At 42.8% G+C, this 20,800-nt stretch overlaps 1 protein-coding gene across 1 annotated transcript in view; it reads left to right on the top strand.

The window, feature by feature from the left end:
* The window catches only part of LOXHD1 (lipoxygenase homology domains 1), a 149,898-nt gene that overhangs the window by 68,282 nt on the left and 60,816 nt on the right, over positions 1-20,800 (top strand). Inside the window, 12 exon segments of the mRNA XM_027671658.1 lie at positions 956-1,032; positions 1,879-2,075; positions 2,422-2,614; positions 3,460-3,620; positions 7,122-7,431; positions 7,938-8,092; positions 9,493-9,626; positions 10,584-10,732; positions 12,024-12,128; positions 12,852-12,980; positions 13,729-13,893; positions 18,293-18,474. Coding sequence (XP_027527459.1) covers positions 956-1,032; positions 1,879-2,075; positions 2,422-2,614; positions 3,460-3,620; positions 7,122-7,431; positions 7,938-8,092; positions 9,493-9,626; positions 10,584-10,732; positions 12,024-12,128; positions 12,852-12,980; positions 13,729-13,893; positions 18,293-18,474 — 1,957 coding nt within the window.

Here is a 20,800-nt window from a genome sequence, read left to right as displayed (position 1 = left end):
AAACGGTATGTAGTGATAGGACAAGGGGAGAGTGACCTTGAGCTGAAGGTGGGCAGGTTTAGATCAGAAGTCAAGAAGGAAATTCTTTACTGTGGTAAGGCCCTGGCACAGGCTGCCCAGAGAGGTTGCAGATTCCCCATCCCTGGAAGTGTTCAAAGCCAGGCTGGACTGGGCTTGGAGAAACCTGGGCTAGTGGAAGGTGTCCCTGCCCATGGCAGGGGATAGAACAAGATGAGTTTTAAGGTCCCTTGCAACTCAAACCATTCTATGATTTTCCTTTCAGAATTTTTTCCCTTGAGATAATGTTACAACTTGCTTTGTGCCCAGCTCTTTTTTTTAATTAGTCTAGTTGAATCATTAAAGTAATGTTAAGAAACACAGGAAATCCTTCCTTTTTGCTGGTGGCAGCTGCCTGCACATTCCCAGCCCTGAAAATGGGAACAACGTAATTCATCCCCTTCCTGGTGGAGAAAAAAGGGATATAAACACTTACCTGTAAGGAAGGGAAAAGTGATGATAAATTAATGTACAGAAAGACTGTAAAAAAAGAGGGTTTAGTAACCTACATGCTAAAAAGGTTGCAGTCAAGGGTGTTAGAGGCTGCAAGTCTTTCTGGTCAATGAAGGTAAATGATTTCAAGAGACTGAGACTGCCTGTTCACAGGAATAACTTGTGGTTGCGGAGTTTGTACTTTTCAGGCAGATGGACATCACAGCAGATGTTTATCCACTGTGAGCAGGACTCTCTCTCTCTTCTTGGAAAAATAGAGGTTTAAACCGTGGCTGCCGTATGGTCTGGTCAAGCTCCTGCTAAGTTAACAGAGATACAGAACCCTGTAAAAATATCTTTTCTGACTATGGTGTGGATTTGGACTGTGTGTGGAGCCAGCCTAGATTTTCAAAGGTCTAGCAGGTGCTAATTATTCAGAGATAACTTACTTCTTTTTGTAAACCAGATGGCTTGACAAAAATGAGGACGATGGTCAGATTGTCCGAGAATTAGTGCCTGCTGGGGAGTCACCAATGCTAAAAAGTGAGTTCAGCTTGGAAAAAAAGAAGGTCCGGGTTTGAGCTGTACATGCAAATGTTTACTTGCTTTATTCTTCTTAATAATTCTTGTCAGTTCACAGTAAATCTACTGGGCTTTTTTTTTTTTACCACTCTCATGAAAGAAACTGCAGTAGGTCACTCAGCTGGAAATGCCTCCGACTCTTAAATTCCAGTTTATGAATGGGATTAATTTGTATAATAGAGCATAATTGCAACATTATATGTGTAGAAAGAAACTTTGATTTCTAATGTTATGATTTAAGAACTGCTTTCTTGTAGAGCTTTCTCTGAAGGATCTTGAATTGCCACTGCTTTAGTAGAATAAATTTCATCGAATAATTGTGTTCACAGAAGAAAATCACCAAAAGTGTTATATTGGCCTTTTCTGGAGAACCAGGGCTCCAATGCTACAATTTTCTTTAGAAAACAGTGCCCACAGACCCCAGGTTGAGATGATTTTTGCTTTGTCTTAGGAAAAAAAAAGTAAAATGTATTGAATTGAATTGTAAGTATAAAAAAGAGTTAAATATTCTCACTTGCCTAAGTGCATTTGTATGGCTTGGGTAATCATCTAACAGCGAGAGGAAGGCATACAGAATATTATATGCTTACTAGTGTTAAGTGTTGGATCTCTTATGCTCTGGTGAATAACTCCAAGGTGTGACAGCTTCTCCAGCATGGCCCTAAGATGCTGGATGCAAGAATGGAGGGCAAAGTCCCTCCTATGTTTGTAGCTGGATCCTTCCTCCCCTATATCTTGTTTGAAGCCAGGCTGAGCACTGGAAATGCCACTCACATGTCTGTGTTTTGTGCATCGATCTCACTTTAGATGTCAGTTATCACGTCAGCGTGAAGACGGGAGATATCCCTGGTGCCAGCTCAGACTCCAAAGTTTTCATCAAACTCTACGGTGAAAAAGCAGACTCCAGCAAAGAGGCTCTCCTAGTCTCTGATAATGATCTAGGCAATTATTTTGAACGTGGTCGAGTGGATGAGTTTACTTTAGATATGAGGGATATTGGAAAGGTAAGAATCAATTGCAGGTGGCTTTGTGCTTCGTGCAAGTGTCTGAATTGAGAATCAAATCAACACCCAGGATTGAATGTGATGAAAGTACCTCTGACCTTTACACTGGTTATTAAGGAAGACATTTTATGTAGACTATTACATCAGCAGTCCAGTGTACATGCTGGCATGTGAAGAGTGCTTTACATTTATACTTAAATGCATATATAAATTATTTACATGAGCACAGTGGAAGAACAAAGCGCCAGGGCGAGGGGATTGTTGTATATTGAGTAGATTCTGTTGTGTGCATAAGTTCTGTGGGGTTTTTTCCCTGCTCTCTTGGTTTTTGTTTGCTTTTTCAAAGATCAACCGAATACTGATTGGACACGACAACGTGGGTCTCCGGTCTGGCTGGTTCCTGGCCAGTGTCCAGATCACAGTTCCAGTCCAGGGAAGGCAGTACATGTTCCCCTGCAACCGGTGGCTCGACAAAGACGAGGCTGATGGCAGGGTGGAGGTGGAAGTCTACCCAAGTGAGATTGTGCCTATTGAGAAACGTAAGAGGACGTGTGGCTGCTTTATAGCTAGGACTAAAAATGTATTACTACCACTCTTGAGGACAAGTGGATTAGACAAGACAGACTCTAAAACCAAAAAGTCCCCACCCTTACGAGCAAATGTTGTTGAGGAAAGTAAATTATTCTCGTGTTTCCTTTTCTGAAAGGAAATGCTTCTGAAAAACATTATGGAGTTTTTCATCTCCATTTCCTGAGACTGTATGAAAAATTTGCATCCTGGGCAGCATAACACAGCACAGGGGCAATGTGCTTCTTCGTTGCAATATCAGTGGGTTCTGCTGTTTTCACATATATCTGGCCCCCCCCTTTTTTTTTTCACATTCAAGTGCCCCGTTGCTGCACCAGACATGTCCTGTCCTGTCCTGTCTGTGTTACTCCCATTTCCTGCAAGGGAGAAGCTTTTTGATAAATATGGACCAAATCCCTACTGCCCACTTGACTTTTATCAGTTGATACATTTTCTTTTAGGGTCGTGGTTAAAATTTGTCTTCAGATCCTGAGAAAGGATGCTGTGTTTTCTCCTACTCTGTAACACCCTCCCTTTTATTATACTGAGGAGATCATCAGGCTAATACTGAAATGAAATTCCCTTTTAAGGCTCTGTTTTGCACCCCTGTGACACTGGCTTAGCACTTGTAAAAGGCAAACTGTTAGGTTAGTCCTCAGTGAAGACTTCTGCTATCTCACATTTAGTTTGGATAAGAGCAAATGGTTGGCTACGTAGACATTTGTTAAGACAAGGTAATTTAATTTTGAACCTGAGCCCTCAGGAATGTTGTTATCTGGGCTTCTCTCCTGATTTAATTGCTTTATTTTTGGACTAGTGATAAACTATGAGGTGTCTGTAGTTACTGGAGACGTGCGAGCCGCAGGCACCAACGCCAAAGTGTTCATGCAGATTTATGGTGAGACTGGCAAAACTGAGCTGATCATCCTGGAAAACAGATCCAACAACTTTGAGCGGGGAGCCACAGATATCTTCAAGGTACGATGAAGGCTGTCTCTGCCACTTCTAAGAGGGGAAAGAAAGGACCAGCCAAAACTGAGACATGGATAGAATAATTGGCCCAGTAGTATAAAAAAATTTTTTTAAGAAAATTGCAGGTCTGACAGTATGTGCTGTCCTCTATCCATATTTTTGGCAGCTTTTGTATTTCTTTTGTGAAGTTTTGTGTTTTGTGGAGGGGCTTTCATCCTCTGAGGGGCTGATAGCAAAGGTGCCATTGAAGTCTGTGATCTAATAGCGGTGTTTGTTTACATTTACTTCCAAAAGGGGGTACTCATGTTAGGTCTCAAAAGACCTTTGAGTGACACTTTGGGATTGACCACATGTTATTGTCCCATTCTGATGTCTAGTTGGGGAAAGAAACCCCACATCTGTATAAGAACATAAGGAATCCCAGCTTTGCCTGTGGTCACACGTGCCATTAACCACAGGTACGAGTGCCAGCCCTGCAGGGGTTGGCAGCTGTAATTTCTGTGAACGTGTGAGAGCCCTGTGGATTTTGCTGCCTGTAGCACTGTTCCAGTGAGTCACAGTGAGGTGTACAGCATGTTCCTCCTGCTATCAGAATGGTCAGAATTTAGGTTTTATGCTTGTTATGCCCCGCTCCACTCAGCAGGCTTAGGGGAAGGTTGTTTGATTTACTTTGGTAGGTGTGTGGGATAAACAACAAAATTCTCAGGAGGCTCAAAAACAAACTTTTACTTGCAAACTTTAGAACATTGAGGTAGAATAAGGTACTTGGCAAACTTTAAAATGTAGCCATTTCAACTATTGTCATCTATAGAAATGCAACAATATGAAAGCTTAAAATTAACACTTAAGAAAGCACATGAGGGAAAAGAAGGAAAGAGAAACAAAGGATAGGAGTAGAAAGGTATAGAGTCAACACCCACGAGTTCAGTGACAAGATTTGGTTGTTGCAATTTCTGTGTCCACTGGTCAAAGTGATGGCCACAGTCTTGATCCATCGAGGGTGGGGGAAGCCCAGACACGAATTTCAGTGGGTTAATAAATGGTCAGGCTAGGTGGCAATGCCCAGGTACTTCTCCTGGGGGGGGAAGTTTTACACTGAGCACTTCAGGGGTCTTTGATGGTTCATGGCCCCTTCTAAGACATGATGACTGCCTTTTCCCTCAGTGTAGTTGAGCTAATTATGCCACATCAGATGGGATGAAAAACTTCAGATTTACAAGCCAATGTCCTGGTACTTCCCCGGAGAAGAGTTTTCACACCTGAGTCATTTGTGTAAGAGAGGACACAGGCATGACAAAAAGTACTATCCCAACCTCTCAGGATCTGCTTCTTGTCAGCCCCTTCCCTTACCTGGCTCAAAACCCAGCTTGCAGCCTCTGGTGGTGGGTGTGCACCCACTCTGCACCTGGGCAGCACCCCCGGGATTGTTTGAGCCATTAACAATTAACATTTCAGTCTCACACCTCCTTCTGAGCAACCCAGCAGGGTATCTGCAGGGGGGAGAAGCGTCAGACATAATTCAGGTGGGTGAGCCAGGGCCTGGCTAATCCAGCAAGAGGTCCCAGGCTGATGAGGCTGAGCAGCAGGTTTGGATCACAGCATGGACAGGCATCCTCTCCCTTCTGGACCAGCATCCTTTTCTGCCTCATGAGCGTGGGTTTTCTGCCCGGATAAACAGAGGTCTGGGGTAAAGGAATGGTCTTAGTTCTTGCCCTGCTGAGGTCAGGACATGTCAGATCCACATGCTTCTGTATTGAAGGAGAGACCAACATCTGGACAGTGAAGCACATAGTCCAGATGGAAGCGGGATTTAAGGCACATCTGTCATATGTGCTCACAGCACAAGGCTCAGCACAGTGGTGCCTACGTCTCCCTTTGAATTTGCAGTCCCACAGGGGCTGGATCCATCTCACCACAGCTAAACTTGGAGCTAAGTGCTGAAGCTCCCCCGAGTCATCAAGACTGGGGTATTCTTCCTGCTGTCGCTGGCCAAATGGAGGTGCCTTTATCCACATCTTTACCAGTTTTTTAATGTGTATTTTTTAGATCAGTTCTTCTCCTCCTGCCTCATTTTCTTGCTTTACAGAATGGAGTAACTGATGTTTATCCATTTTTAATGAATTCTCTGGGATTTAAAATGTCTACTACCTTATAAATGTTTGCTTTTTTAAAACTCTCTATAATTTTAAGATTAGGTTTCTCGGATTTTAAAGGAAATAAGCTTTCAAAAATTTATGAGTAAAAGCTATTAGCCAATATCAGATTTATAATAAAGCCATATGTACAGTGTTCTGTTTACATAGCCATGCTTATATCCTCTCTCAGATATTTACTGCTAGATTGGAAAGTTATACCCATTTTCTGTAATTTTTTTTATAAGCACACAAGGCAGAAGCTCTGAAACATAAATAGACAGATCTTTCATCTCCTTCATAGTATGAATATCTACAAAAGATATGGGCAAAAATAAGATTCTGTGAGCTACATGCTAATAGGAAATGCTATCAGTTACGGACAAGGCATGCAGGATAATCACAGCAAATCTAAGGGTAAAGCCATGTAAGGAAATACACATTCTTTATGTCAGGACAGCTGGATCAATTTTAGTTTTCTGATAAGCATCTTGTGGGCAATTGATTTTGTTTTAATCTACAAAATGCTTCTAGACTAAAACCTTACATGCCTAATTCCAGATTTCAGCCTGAAGCAAATGTTTGCAAGTTTTATAACATAAACAATGCCTAACAGCATAAGCAACGATCAGAAACAAGTCATTGGTTGTTGAAGGATTGTGTGGAGTAAAATCTTCTATCCAACTTCATTAGGTAGTAATCTGGACAGATAATCTAAACCAAGAAGGTTTTGTGTCTGCTGTACTGACTAGAGAGATGTAAATCTTCTTGCTAATCAGCCTTCTGCCACTGATGCACTGTAACCAGTAGTGATTGTATCCTCTCTGCACACTAGCGAAGTGTGAAAGTACTTCTCCAATTTTCTGGATGAGAAGGAAGGAGAAGGTCAGTCCAAACCCAGGGTCTGTGTCAGAGATCAGCTCATCTGAGTTTACTGCCTTTTCATTATGCCATTACTGCCTCTTGCTGGGTTCATGGTTTGTGCTAAATGTAAAATATATCTTATTGTGAATTTTGAAAGGCCTCATGCACTGAGAATCTGTAAAAACCTAGTATGATGTTTTGGCATATTCACTTTTAATGACAACATAGGGACAATACTGGTGAGGAGAATAGGGGGGAAGTAGGGAGCCCTCACCATAGTTACCCAGAATGTCTTCAGCTCAGTCTGCTCACATGAGATTTGGTGATGGGAGGTATGAAATGGTAAAGCAGGAACGAAAAAAAGTAAAGGCAAACTTGCATAAAAAAATTGTTCTTACCCTTGCTTAGATATTTTGGGTGCTAGAGTTCGTGCTCCCCATTTTTGAGAATACACTTCATGAAATTGAGATGTCTTATGTCTCCCTGGGTGACGGCTTTTCCTTGGCGACAGAGGGAGGCTGCAGATGTTGGCAAGATCTATAAGATTCGGGTAGGCCATGACGGGACAGGCATCGGGGATGGCTGGTTCCTGGAAAGCATCACGCTGAAGAGGCTGAAGGCTAAGGAGTCTGATAAAAAGAAGCAGAAGAAGAAGAAGAAGAAGTCTGAGGAGGAGGAGGAGGAGGAGGAGGAGGAGGAGGGGACCAAGGACGAAGGAATGGATGTCTACACGTTTGTGGCACACCGCTGGTTGGCTAGAGACGAGGGGGATAAGGAGCTCGTGGTGGAGCTGGTGCCTGATGGGGAATCTGACCTGGAGGGTAAATATCAGGGGGAATGTGTGTGTGTATGTGTGTGTGTGTATGTGCATGTATCCAGCAGCTGCATGAAGGTTGATAACCACACTGCAGTGCTCGGCAGGACCACTTATGCCCCCTCAACTGCCCCAGGCCTGCAGAGCTGCTTACCCCTTGCTTTGGTTGGTCAGTGCTGGGGAGGAAGAGGATGGTGGTTATACTAAGGCAGAGCATGGAGGCGGCACTCTGGAGCTGGAATTCTGTGAGATTCTCCAAGGATTGTCTGGGGCACTGGGGTCAAGAGTCCCCCAGGTTACCACTGTGGCTGAGAGTCTAGCAAGCTGTAACTATTGTTATGTCTGGAGGAAGGTGGAGCTGCTCATATTTTAAGCTAGGTACAAACAAACACCAGGCAACACCTTTCTGTGCTGGCATTCTGGGGTTACATGCTTGCAGGGTGAGCCACGGATTTGATGAAGTGTGGCCATTTCCGGGCTCCTCCTGAACTGCCTTTGCAATTTTACTTGCAGAGAATACATATGAAGTCCGCGTTCTCACTGGGACCGTGTGGGGGGCTGGGACGGATGCTAATGTCTTCTTGAACATCTACGGCTTAGAGAGAGGAGACACGGGTGAGCGCCAGCTGAAAAGGTCGAATAACCTCAACAAGTTTGAAAAGGGACAGGTAATGCATGAACTCAGCTCACTCGAGCGAGCAGAAGGCTGGCAGAGCTCTCTCGGTTATCACGCTGGCCATTCAACACAACCTCTTCTCTTCAAGGCTTGGCTTCTTTCAGCTTAAAGCTCAAACATGTTTTATTTCTGAAATGTGTACAGCAAAAATTCCTCAAAACATTTTCCAGGGGAAGTTCATTTGAATAATAAGCTGAACAACCAATTCCCCGTTGGAGACACCTTTTGCATCTGCTTCCTGTAAGCATTCTGGTAATAATGCTCCCTCCCAGGAATACTTGAAAACCACAAACTTTAAATTAATATTGGAGAGCGTTTGTGAGGCAGCTCAAGCATGTAGGTATTTAGGTTGCAAATACTATTCTAAATGTTCCACTCGACCAGTCAGGGAATAAAAACAATATTACACGGTGTGCTGTAATTACATTATAATCCAATCCAATTAAAGAACATCTCTAGTAGATTGAGTATTTGCCTTAAAAAAGTTTATGAACAATTAACGAGCTACTGTTATAGCCAGGAGTTTTTCAAGGAATAATTTTGAATAACAAAAAAAAAAAAAAAAGAAAAAAATTATGGAAACAAAAAGCAGCTGTGGAAAACTTGCAATCATGAAAAAAAGAGCCTAAGGTTGTTAAATAAGCTGTTAGCTGTGATTTATGAGCTTGGCACCAGTGAAACTGCAACCTGCACAAGGTTCTTCATTCAGTGGGAAGAGCTCCAAGCTGAAAATGTAATGCTCTTTACTCCTGGGAGTACAAACCCGAAGTCTACCAACATATTAATCACATTAAGATGTTTAAACTGTTATGATAGCAAGGACCATCCTGTCACACTAACACAGTTAATAAATGAACCTCTTGGTTGTGGTAAGTGACAAAGGGAGGATATTCTGTGTTTTGAAATAAAGCATATGGGCTGTGTTTTGGGGCCGTCCTGTCCAGAGCCTGGAGCTGGACTCAATGATTCTTGTGGGTCTCTTCCAACTCTGGATGTCCTATGACTCTACACAGAGGTGAACAGGAGAATTTCTGTGGAGTCAATATGTTTCTGTTCAGTTCCAGTTTCAGTCTGTGGGAAAATACCAAACCCCAAAGGAATGATATGTAGGAGAGATGAGTTAAACCTAGAGGAAGCTGAAACTGGGATGAGGTAAAGAGAGGAGTGAAGGGTTGGGCAATCCATGGCTGCTCCATGAAGGAAGCAAGCATGAGTGTTAATGGGAGACCTCAAAGCTCTGTAGTTATTTTTGTACACACACACACAAAGAGTACCAGGAGAACTTACAAATAGCTATTTTTTAATGGGGAAAAGGGCTACCCTTGGCCATTTACTGCCTTTCTTTCCTGCTTTATGGGAAACACAGTCATGTGCCTTTTGCCTCCTGTGCAGGTGGATGTGTTCACCATCAAAGCCATTGACCTGGGTGAGCTGAAGAAGCTGCGAATTCGCCACGATAACTCTGGTACCAGCCCAAGCTGGTACCTGGAGAGGGTAGAGATTGTTGACCTCAAGGAGAGCACCACGTGAGCACCCTGCTGCACCCTTTTCACATGCTCAGAAAAGGGTTCCACGTTCTCAGGAGCCTGCAGAGCTACAGGGAGGCAGAGGAGGTGCAGAAGGGCATCGTCGTAGCTCCGCACCAGCTCACAGGGAGAAGGCACCCTTTGGGAGCCTGGTGGTGATTGTGCCATTATACCGAGTGGGGGGCCATTCTGGGGTACTTGTGTGTGGGGTTTTGCTGTCCCAGCATCTCTGCAGCTTGGTAACCAGCAGTATTTGGAAGGGAACCTCAGCTTTTCTCTGTTTCTCCTGGGAGGGACTCAACTCTCCCTCCTGGAAAGGTCCTTGAGCAGAGCCTGCACTCAAGCGTTTCCCTTCTAGGCCTCACTTTGGAAGTCCATGAGATCACGTTTCAGTTGTCTTTTGTACCAAATGGAAATGTCTGGGCCAAAAGCAAATCCTAACCTGAGCAAACTCCCATGATTTTCACAGAAAGCTGGATGAGCAAAGACTGGGCTGTTCAAAACCTGAAATACAGGCTTGCCCTTGAGCTTGAAACCACATGTGCTTAAAAGTTGCACAATGCTCTGGTGGGTGGGACCACTCATAAGGACCTAAAGATGGGTCCAGCCTTCATAAACATAAAATGCCTGTTGAGACGGGAGGTTCCCTCAAGTTATTTAACTTTTTCTGGGACTTAAAACTAAAACGAATCAATCACATGGGGCTGACAGCCCAGAAACAGCACTTTGCAGTAAGTGCTACCTAACCTATTCATGGATTGAGTTCCCCCAAATGACACCGGATCTCAAAAATGAAAACAGATGTATTGTGTGGCTTTGAATAATCTTGATTTTGGTTTGGTTTGGTTTATTGTTGTTTTGGTTTTTTTTTTAAGTAGCCTCTGCTCTGTGCTTTTTTGTGTTATTAAAGCCTGTGAAATCCTATGTAAGTGCCGGGTGCTGCTGTCATTCTTGTAGGTATTATTTTCCGTGCCAGCGCTGGTTAGCAGTCGAGGAAGATGATGGCCAGATTATCAGGGAGCTGGTCCCAGTGGATGAAGCATTTGTAAAGAAAGATTCGGAAAATGACGGCCAGTCTCCTGCAACGCTGGGCCTGGAACAGAAAGGTTTATATTAGCCTTGTGTTTCTTCTGGTGTGGGGTTTGAAAGGAACAGGGTTAATAGTGCTGCTGAGGGCACTAGCACTTAGCAGTAGCAGTTGTTCACTGTACTGTAACTTTGCCCCTATCATGAAATTTTCAGGTGTGAATGAAATGTGAAGTGTGTGTCAGACAGCAAGGAGTGAACCCTCCTCATTTTTAGTTGATTTAATCATCTTGCAAGATTGGACCCAAAGTGACAAAGCTAGGAAGATGGGTAACATGTTCAGTCATCGTCTTTTAAATGAAATACATATTTGTTGCTGATATCTAAGGAATAGATCTCATTCATTTCACATCATGGACTGTAATGGTTAAATGTTTCAACATAAAACTGAGCAGAGAGTAAACATAGCCAGAGAAAGGGAAGGGACCTAAATTTATCTCACTTTCCATCTTGCTGCTTATGTCAGTTGTCCTCCAAAATAACTTTGCTTCACTTGTAAATAATTTTGCATGGTAACCACAGAGCAGTAACACACTCCTTGGTCTGATGCTTCAAGGTGCTGAAGGCCCAACTGGTTTCCTAACCAGTGAAAGGTTTTAAACTCTCCCCTAATTTCCTTCTCAAATGCTTTTGAACAATTTCCACAAGTTGTACAGTCAAAAGAATTCCACAAAGTGTTTATCCCTTTGGTTCAGGAGGACGTGCTGGTTAAGCAACATTTTGGAAACGTGTGTAACTATGGAGAAGATGTTCCATTTTGGAAGTCTTGGTTGGGTTATAGCAGCACAGTGAAGACTATATTAGACTTTTCTACATTTTTTAATGAGTTGGCTGCACTTGCTAAATGATGGTGCAATAGAAACCCTACTAATGATCTGAAGGGTGTGTTTGTGAATATGAACTGTATATGTCAGTGTACATACCTTCTGGTATGTGTTATATACACATACATTATTTGGTGCTGATAATATAAAGAGGGATATGTGGGATTTTATTGATGAAATATTATAGGCAGAGGCAGCTTTGAGGAGTGTTAGAGGTTTCCAGGAAGCAAATGGGAAGGCTTAAGCACATTTTTTATCTGTAGATGTGCAGGCAATGTACTGAATGACTGGAGCAGGAGAAGATTCTACAACCAGATAGCCCAACTCACCTCAAGAGCTACCACAGCAATAGGAGAGGAATTAGAGATTACAGTGTGACTGTGATCAGTCAAAATAAAACTCAAACCAAGCACACACATGGAAGGAAAAGTAGAGTTAACTCCTGGTCAGCCTTCACACTCTTAAATTAGGATATTTTATCTGACAGCTAAATCAACAACATACACTGTGAAGGTGAAAACCGGGGACAAGAAGAATGCTGGGACAGATGCCAACGTCTTCATCGTACTCTACGGAAGTAAAGACGATACAGGTATGGCTTCTCACGATGTAAAAAGATGGCAACTCACTGTTGGACACCTGAAAAGACAGGTCACAGTCTCCTTTTATATCCTCAATACCCCACCTCACTCCTTTTTAGTACAACATTGTGTTCCTGTTGTCAGTGAACACATCGTGGTGACTTGGAGCACACCAACAGCTGCTCTAAATCACTGCTGAACTTTTTGGTGCTGATTTGCACCAGCTGCTGGTCTAAAGGTTTTAATTCCAGTTATAGAAACAGCACAGTTGACTGGGACTACGTTACTGAGCAGTGAATGCGGTGGATGATTTGCTTTCCTCAGCAATGAATCAGCATGCTCCCAAAATCCAGCCCTCCTCTGCCTCTTTGAGTGGCCCAGAAGTATTTAATCAGCTGATCAGCAAATCCTCTTGGAAGCAGCTGAGCTGTGTGTGCAGTGACTGGGATGCCTGTGAGAGTGACAGGGAACTGACGAGTAGCACTGATTTCTTTAGCCGTGAACACAGCACAACAGCATCGTCCTTTTTTTCATTGCCAGAGGATCATTCAATGGAAGAATTCTGTATATTTTGGGTGATGGTACAGACTTGGGCTCAGAGGGAGGGACAAAGTTCAGATCCTGAGATGAAAAGCCAGTTTTTGCATTTTAGCCACTTCCCTCGTTCCACTGTTGACATTCCCAGAGGATTTGTTTCACACACTGAACAATGTCCTTTTGCATCGCCACAACAGGGACAGTCAGCCTAAAGTCCTCAAAGATTAACAAGAACAAATTTGAGCGTGGGAAGGTAGATGAGTTTACAGTGGAGTCTGTGGACATTGGAGACCTGAAAAAAATCAAGATAGGCCATGACAATAAAGGTAAGATAATCTGCTTGGTAATGCAGTATTTCTAGTGCACTAGGCACGTTGCTGTATAAAATAACCTGCCTCCAAGACCCCAAATGTCATTTACCTTTCAGTGACAGATCCTTGCTGTCACTTTGGCTGTTGCTGCTACTATCTTTTCTGCTAATTGCATTCCCATGTCTGTGGCAATATGAGCTCAGTAGTGGCAACTTGCAGGGAGCTTTGCAACCTCTGCCTCTGCATGAGTTTCCTTAGTTTTACAGCCACGTCCTTAGAGAGATTTCTCAGATATCACTGAACATCATTTTTGTTTTTGTCATGTGGGACCTGTAGACTTGTCTCATTTCTGTATTAATTTTTATGTTGTTGTTTTGATTATCAAGTCTTGGCTGCCTTTGAGACACGGCTGTGTCTCTACTACAAACAAGGTAGGCAGTGGGGGGATGCATGGATCCCTTCCCCCATGGGGCAGCAAGGGACATGTTTGTTGATAACTGCTCTGTATTATTACAAAGGCAAATTAATCCAAGCGATGGAGTAATTAGCATTTCCATGTGCACATCTTTAGCCTGACAGATATAGAAATGTAAAGCATTTTAGCTCAATCCTGGAAATTGCATCCAATGAGTTTTGTGTTGTGTATTTTATTTTTCCTTTGGCAAAAGACAGAAAGATTTATTTCTCGGAGGTCTGGAGCGCATTTCCCGTTGTCTGTAAAGGCTCTGTGGGTTATTATTCACTGTTATCTTTCCAACCACAGGTAATTCAACTGGCTGGTTTCTGGAATGGGTGGAGATTGATGCCCCATCACTGGGACAGTGCCTCAAGTTCCCTTGTGGACGCTGGCTGGATAAATCAGAGGATGATGGAGCCATTGAGAGAATCATCTTTCCTGCAAAACTGCAGACAAGAGAGTATATCCCATGTGAGCAGAATGCCATTTCCCCAGGGTACACCCATCATTACAGAAGATTAAATTACACTAGCTCATGCGGTTTTATAGGCTTGGCCTCTCCCTTGAATTGGCTTTGGAAAATTTATAAATAGATCACATGCCAGCTGCTTCAATTGCTACAGGAAGGTTCCTCTGGGTGCTCTAGACTAACACTTCCTGTGTTTGCCAAACTAGAGAATCATTAGAAGTCACGTGGATGTGTCTGATTGTCTCTTTGCTCCCTCTTCCATCATCCTATCCAAGTCCTCTGCTCATTCCAAGCTGCCTTCCTTGTTTCCAGTTTCCCTTTGATCTTGTTCCATTCTAATATTGCCATTTCTGTTGTCAGAGCAGACACTTTGGTCTTGCTTCCAAGCCTGAGTTCTTCCAGTGCCTTTGGCACTGATCACCCGTATCTTGCTGACCTTCTTCCAGAATTTCTTCAGTGTGGTGTTTTTCTGATGGTGTTGTACTAGTCTGCCTCTCCTAGTATTCTCTAATTTATTCCTTACTCTTCACTCCTCTTTAAAATAATTTTTGGAGTAAACATTACCCCAGCTCAGCTTCTTCTGAGTACAAGCTTATAATTTTCAAGTCTGCTATGTCACCTCAAACTCTCCCATTCTGGTAACTTCTTTTCCTGTCTCCAGAATATTGAGAATCAGATAACATGGCCTTCATGAAATAAATGAAACATTCTTTTGCTTATTCTGTAGCCCTCTCCCTTATTTTCCCCTCTCTTGAGCATCTTTGACTACATGAGGGTACTCACAGCCTTGGGGCTGAACTTGACTTGTCCCTCCCTGATCTGCTTCATTTCAAGTTGTTGTTGATAAATATTTCTTGTCCAACCACCACAGTATTGCTAAACCACCTTTTCCTTTCAATATGTTGGATGCCACATGATGAGAGATGAGATCTGGTGCCTCAGAGTTGATTACCATGTCATGCCCTGCTAGATGCTCCCTTGGTCAATCTTAAGAGATAAGATTGACACCAAAGCTGTTTCCTATCTCATCTCATCTCATCTCATCTCATCCCTCAGTGTATGCATTGATGATTTCAAAACCCTTACTTCCTGCAGTTCCTTATATAAATATCAAAATTTAGAGCTGCCCAATCTCCCTTTTTCTGCCTCAGTTTCCTTCTTCATAAGTAGCTGTGAGAATAACCACACAGAATACTATCAGTTGTTTTGTCTCCTTTTTTACTGTCAACATCTTGTTGCATGTTGAAGGTCTCTCCAAGGTCTAGGTCCTTGTATCTGCAGCCTGTAAGCTAAAATAATTTCTCGTCTGAGGATCTGCCAATGTCATCTCTTTGTGCCTCTCCCAGTCTTTGACCAAGGCATTTTTTACTTCTCATATCTTGCCTTCTTTACCTAAACTGTCTGGAGCAGAAGAAAGCATACTCTTTGCTCACTTCCTCACTTTTGTCAGTCAAGTGGAAGAAATAGGAGATTTATAGGGTCAGAGAATTGGAAGGGACCTTAAAGATCATCCAGTTCCACCCCCTGCCATGGGCAGGGACACCTTCCACTAGACCCAGATGCTCCAAGCCCCATCCAACCTGGCCTTGGATACTTGCAGGGATGGGGCAGCCACAGCTTCTCTGGGCAACCTGTGCCAGGGCCTCACCACCCTCACAGAAAATAATTCCTTCCCAATATCCCATCTAACCCTGCCTTCTGGCAGTGGGAAGCCGTTCCCCCTTGTCCTGTCACTCCATCCCTTGTCCCAAGTCCCTCTCCAGCTCTCCTGGAGCCCTTTTAGGCACTGGAAGGGGCTCTCAGGTCTCCCTGGAGCCTTCTCTTCTCCAGCTGAACACCCTCAGCTCTCCCAGCCTGGCTCCAGAGCAGAGGGGCTTCAGCCTTCAGAACATCTTTGTGGCCTCCTCTAGACTTGCTCCAGCAGGTCCATGTCCTCTTTAATGAGGTCCCTAGAACTGGATGCAGTATTCCAGGCCTTTGTGTCTGAAAAAATAAATTGATTGATAGATGCAGTGAATACTTTCATAGGAGTGAATACAGATCAGAGACTTTGTATGTGCTTCTCATCTGGTTTTGCCATGTTATCCCAGTTGATATATATATTGATGCAGATGTTGACTATATAATTTATTAATGACCCTGAATATCATAATGATGTAGGAGTTTCTGGCATATCATGCATTTCAGTACCACAGTTTGTGTAAACCTGATTTTTATCAGCAGTCCACATCCAGCCTTTGGAAGAAGCCAGGCCTCTCTGGCAAAGAGTTTGCACCAGGCTCGATGTCAGCTTAAGACTTTTTCACCATTTAAACCATTCCCTCTGTGTTATTTACTGCATTCTGCTTTCCTAACAATTAACCTGGGGTTTTCAGTTTGCCAGAGGTAACTAAACGGGTTTGATTTGTTTTATGATGACTCGTGCCAGAATTGTTTCTCGATGAAAACATGTCATCCACAGTCTAATTAAAATCATCCCTGTGGGGATACAGCTTTAAAAGTGCCATGTAAATGAAATGGGTGTCTGACAGCTGAAAGTTGTGCTGTTGGTGACCTTGTTAGGGTGCTGCTTTGCTGATTCAGTTCTAAGCTGATGTTAATATTCAAGCAACAAGACCAAGTGCTACGGACTTCAGCAGAGAAGATAATTTTATATTCATAATGCATAGTGTGTGATTTTTTTGGTCTCCGGGATTTTTTTCCCCTCTTCTTACATACTGGGGAAACTATTCCAGTTTTGTTGCAGCACAGCAGAGCAGATTTCGTTAGGGTGAGCAGAAGGAATATTGAGTACCTCCAGGCTGACTCTCTGTAGAAGAAAACTTCTTCATCTCTGTCCTTCTGAGAGCTGTATTTTGAGAGCCTGGCTTTTTAATGAATGCCTAGTCTCTGATACGCATAATCAGAGTTACTCCAACAGTAATAGACATGGTGCCAGGAACCTTCTCTCTTACCCTAACAGCAATGCTGAGTCTGAAACGTAGTGCAAACTGCTATAGGGTAAATAGCAAAAATGACTGAAGTCGTGGCAGAGTAGGAGGGTGGGGATGACAAGCAGCTGGGAAGATTGTAGTCAGGGATGGGAAATGGTGGAAGCTGTTTAGGGGGTGTATGGGACAGAGATGGCCAATGAGCAGATCCTGGTGGTAGCAGAATCCAGGTGTTGAAGGCTCTGCTTATGGGTAGCAACATGGACTGCAGGGACAGTGTCTTCCTGAGGCTGGAGAGGTCCCTGCAGCTAACTGGTGATGCCCAGGCCTTACCTGGTGTTTTGAATTCAGAAAGGCTTTAAAGGAGGTTGGGACAGGATCCATTTTGCCAAATGGAGCACCTGAAATCGCGTGTCCTCACAGCGGTTCTAAATTGCCATTGTGACTGTTTGGTCGTTCAGAGGGTGGATTTTGGGAATGACGTGGCTAACCCCAAGGAATATGCCTTCATTCCTTGACTGAGTCTTTCTTCAGACTACATTGACTTTAGTGATTACATCTGGAGTGGTAAACACCAACCTGACGTGTGTGAGCATCTGAACATATGTTTCTTACTCGGTGAGCTAAACCCCATCTCACCTTGAAAACTGAGGATATTCAGCAAACCCACAGCAGACCAGGATCAGAGCCCCAGTCTTATTCCTGGGTCAGCCTTATTCCTGAGCAAGTCTGAGTCATACTCCAGCAGGACTGAGGAGCTGTGAAGATAAATAGAACAAAAAGAGGCATCAGACTTTGGGGTCATAGGACATTCTGGAGAAACCAAACCACAGGAATAGAATAGGGACGTATTTGTAGTCTTGATCCTTACTGTTCTGCATTCACCATTGGTCTGGCTGTAATTTAACCTGTTTGCCTCAGTGTTTCAGAGAAGTACTAAGTGAAAATAGAACAACAGAGAACTATTTTTTTCCTTATGATTGATATTTGTCATATGTTTAATAATGGAAATAGTAGGACTTTTTTATCAATAATACTATCTTGAATATTTATATACTGCCTCCAGTTGTCTTAACTTCATCCATCTGCCTAATTGCTCAAAAATTTATGAATTCATGTTTTGCTTTAACACTTGAGGTGTTGAAATAAATCTTGTTCCAGTGACTTTGGATGGCAGGTATAAATATGGTGGGTGTTTTCTGATCATGTGATTGACCTAAAATCTCGTTACATGAACATGCATCAAGGTCAATTTGCCTTATAGCATTAAAGGAAGTTCCTTTGGATTTTCCTAGGTCTGACCAACTGGACAACCTTAATGACCACAAGTGTGTGATTCCCACCCTGTCCCCTTTCATTGCAGAGTCTTATAATTCATTTCTTGTTTTGTTAAATATTTCACAGTAGCATTGCTATGCTGCTTACTGACTTCTGTTGTTTTGTTTCCCTTTTCTGACATTCCCTGAACCAGTTGTTCCTTACGAGATCACGGTGTACACCAGCGACATCTTTGGAGCTGGCACGGACGCTGATGTCTTCATTGTTCTCTACGGATGCGACGGGATCTGCACTCGGCAGAAATCCCTGTGCCTCAACAAGAGAGAGCAAAGGATGTATTTTGAAAGGAACTCGGTGAATCAGTTCATTGTGGAGGTAAGATCGAAGATGCTCACTCTCACCTTATGTTTTCTCAAGGGGATTAAGACGAGAAAATGGAGCGAGGTGGGAACCTTCCTTTAGGGAAAACTGTTCAGCTCTTTCACTTGTAGAATGTGCATTCAAAACTCCGTTCTCCAACAGTCTGACTGTGCGCTGGATCAAATCTTTTGTCACTGACCTTCAGTGAGCAGCAGCTCTAAGGTGCAGCACGCAGTGTCCCCGTGGCCGAGTGCTGTGTTAACACTTGGAAAGGCTTGTGCAACTTTGTCGTGGAGCCGTGTTGTGTCAGTGGATATGGGGGCTTGTCCTTCCAGGTGAAGTTGAGAGCCACTTTGGGAGGCCTTTGCACTTCCATTTCCTATACCATACTTGGCAAACAGAGGATATCAGCCTCTGTGCCTGCTGGATATAATGTGCGCACCTATCCTTATCAACTCTTACTTGCTTGAAGATTTTCTTTCTCTTGCGGTTGGCAATACTTTGAAGCAAAATTCTTTTTCTTCTGTGTGCTCAGACAGAGAAGCCGTCACTTGGTCACAGACAACATGATTTTTCTATACCCAGGCCCAACTTTTTGAAAGATCTTGCAAGTATTTCCTGAAGTGTTTGCACAAGTGTATGCAAATAGTAGACTAGTGCACATCAGTGAGTGAGCTCATTAACAGCAACACTATTAGGCAATTCCTGTTCAGAGCATATACTTACTGCTGAGAATTTGTGAGAGGCAAAAATACAGCCAGCTCTGGCTCTGGCTTATCCTTCAGGTACTGCTACATGCCCTTACCTTCCTTTCCTGGCTGCAACAGCAACACTGACTTCATAGAGGACCTTACAACCTCTCTCTGTTTCGGGTGTGGATTGTTTTTGTAATTGAAAAGAAATCTTAAACCAAATTTTTTTACAAATTAAAATACTTCCAGCCCACCTTGTTGTTATATGGCATGAATCATATAATAAATCCCCAGTGTGATTCCTTAAAAACAAAGAAAAAGACTTATTTTGGTGGAGTTTCCACATGATTTTTCATAATAGAGGTTGCATTAATCCACAGGTATAAATCTTAAGCTGAGTGTTATGGTTATATCTTTATTACATAAGATTTATTTCAGATTTGGTGGAATCTGAAGCATAGTATTTTTCTTAGATGAAGCAAGGGGAAATGCAGTGTGTTCTCCAGATTTATAACATCATATTAACCTGTCCCCAAACTCCATTCTAACTTCACCAGTTCCTCTTTCTGCAGAAGATGGGGATGAAGAAAAATGTATTCCTCTTTCACCTACTTGTGTAGAGCCATAATTTGGAGTTCAGCAGACCTTAAAAACAATCTGGGGGATCTCAGGAAACACAAAACTGGGAATTGTCTGTTTGTTTTGGTGCTTTTATTTGCCTCTATCATTTTGTATTTTGCAAAAGAGGTACAAAAGATTAGAGACTGGTCTCAGCTATGCTTCCAAGTGATGATTTGCTGAAGATGCCTACAGCAGGGTAAAGCCCACTTCTTCTTGAACATGGATCTTTACTGCTCAAGCATCACTTTATTGCTATGTATTGATTAAAAGCCTCATTGAAAGATGAGTATTTGTCCAGGACAAAAGAGGAAAAATAATTTTTCCCTGGTGTATACTTGTGTGCATGTGTGAGTTGTAGAAATGAGTTTGGGTTGTTTAATTATTTTCCAGTGAATCTTGTGCTGTCTAAAGTCAGGGCAGGGCTGATGAAGTCAAACCCAGTTTGCTGAGTGTGAATTCCTTGGGTAGTGCTGTTCTACTGATTTATGGAGTCTTCTAAAATTACTGCTGTCTTTTCTTCAGTATGGGCACTTCTGTCAGCTGGGAACAGAAGGGAGTGGTCTCCAGTGATGCAAATTGATATGTTCCATTTTCTCATGTTTTCCAAGAAAATAAGACTCTAAAAGCCTAAGAACAGAAGGACAGCTCAATGTTCTTCTATGTGCAGAGGAGATTTGCAGCCAGTCTTGGGCTTTTAAAGGCCAGATATACGAAAGTTTGCACTGAAATCAGCAAAAGCTATTACTTAGGAGCAAATTTCAATTTTTCCTGTTCAAGCCTTTGAAAGGGACGTCAGTTAAAAGTAATGAACTAGAAACAAATTACCCAAGTAATAAGGTGAGGCATAAAAGACCCATAAAAAGTAGCCACTTCATAAGATGATTGTCCTGTTGACTTTCACAGAATGGCACTGGGATTCTGTGGTGGAACAGGAGAGATAATATAATGTGCCAGGCTGTTTATGTAGCAATTCCCAAACAATTACCTTCATTCCTACGCATTCAGAGAAGGTTGAGATGCAGGATTGC

Source organism: Neopelma chrysocephalum, unplaced genomic scaffold (assembly GCF_003984885.1).
Source record: "Neopelma chrysocephalum unplaced genomic scaffold, ASM398488v2 Primary Assembly neopelma1_97116, whole genome shotgun sequence".
Classification (NCBI taxonomy): Eukaryota; Metazoa; Chordata; class Aves; order Passeriformes; family Pipridae; genus Neopelma; species Neopelma chrysocephalum.
Note: the sequence above shows the minus strand (reverse complement) of the source record. Positions and strands in the feature narration are given on the sequence as shown.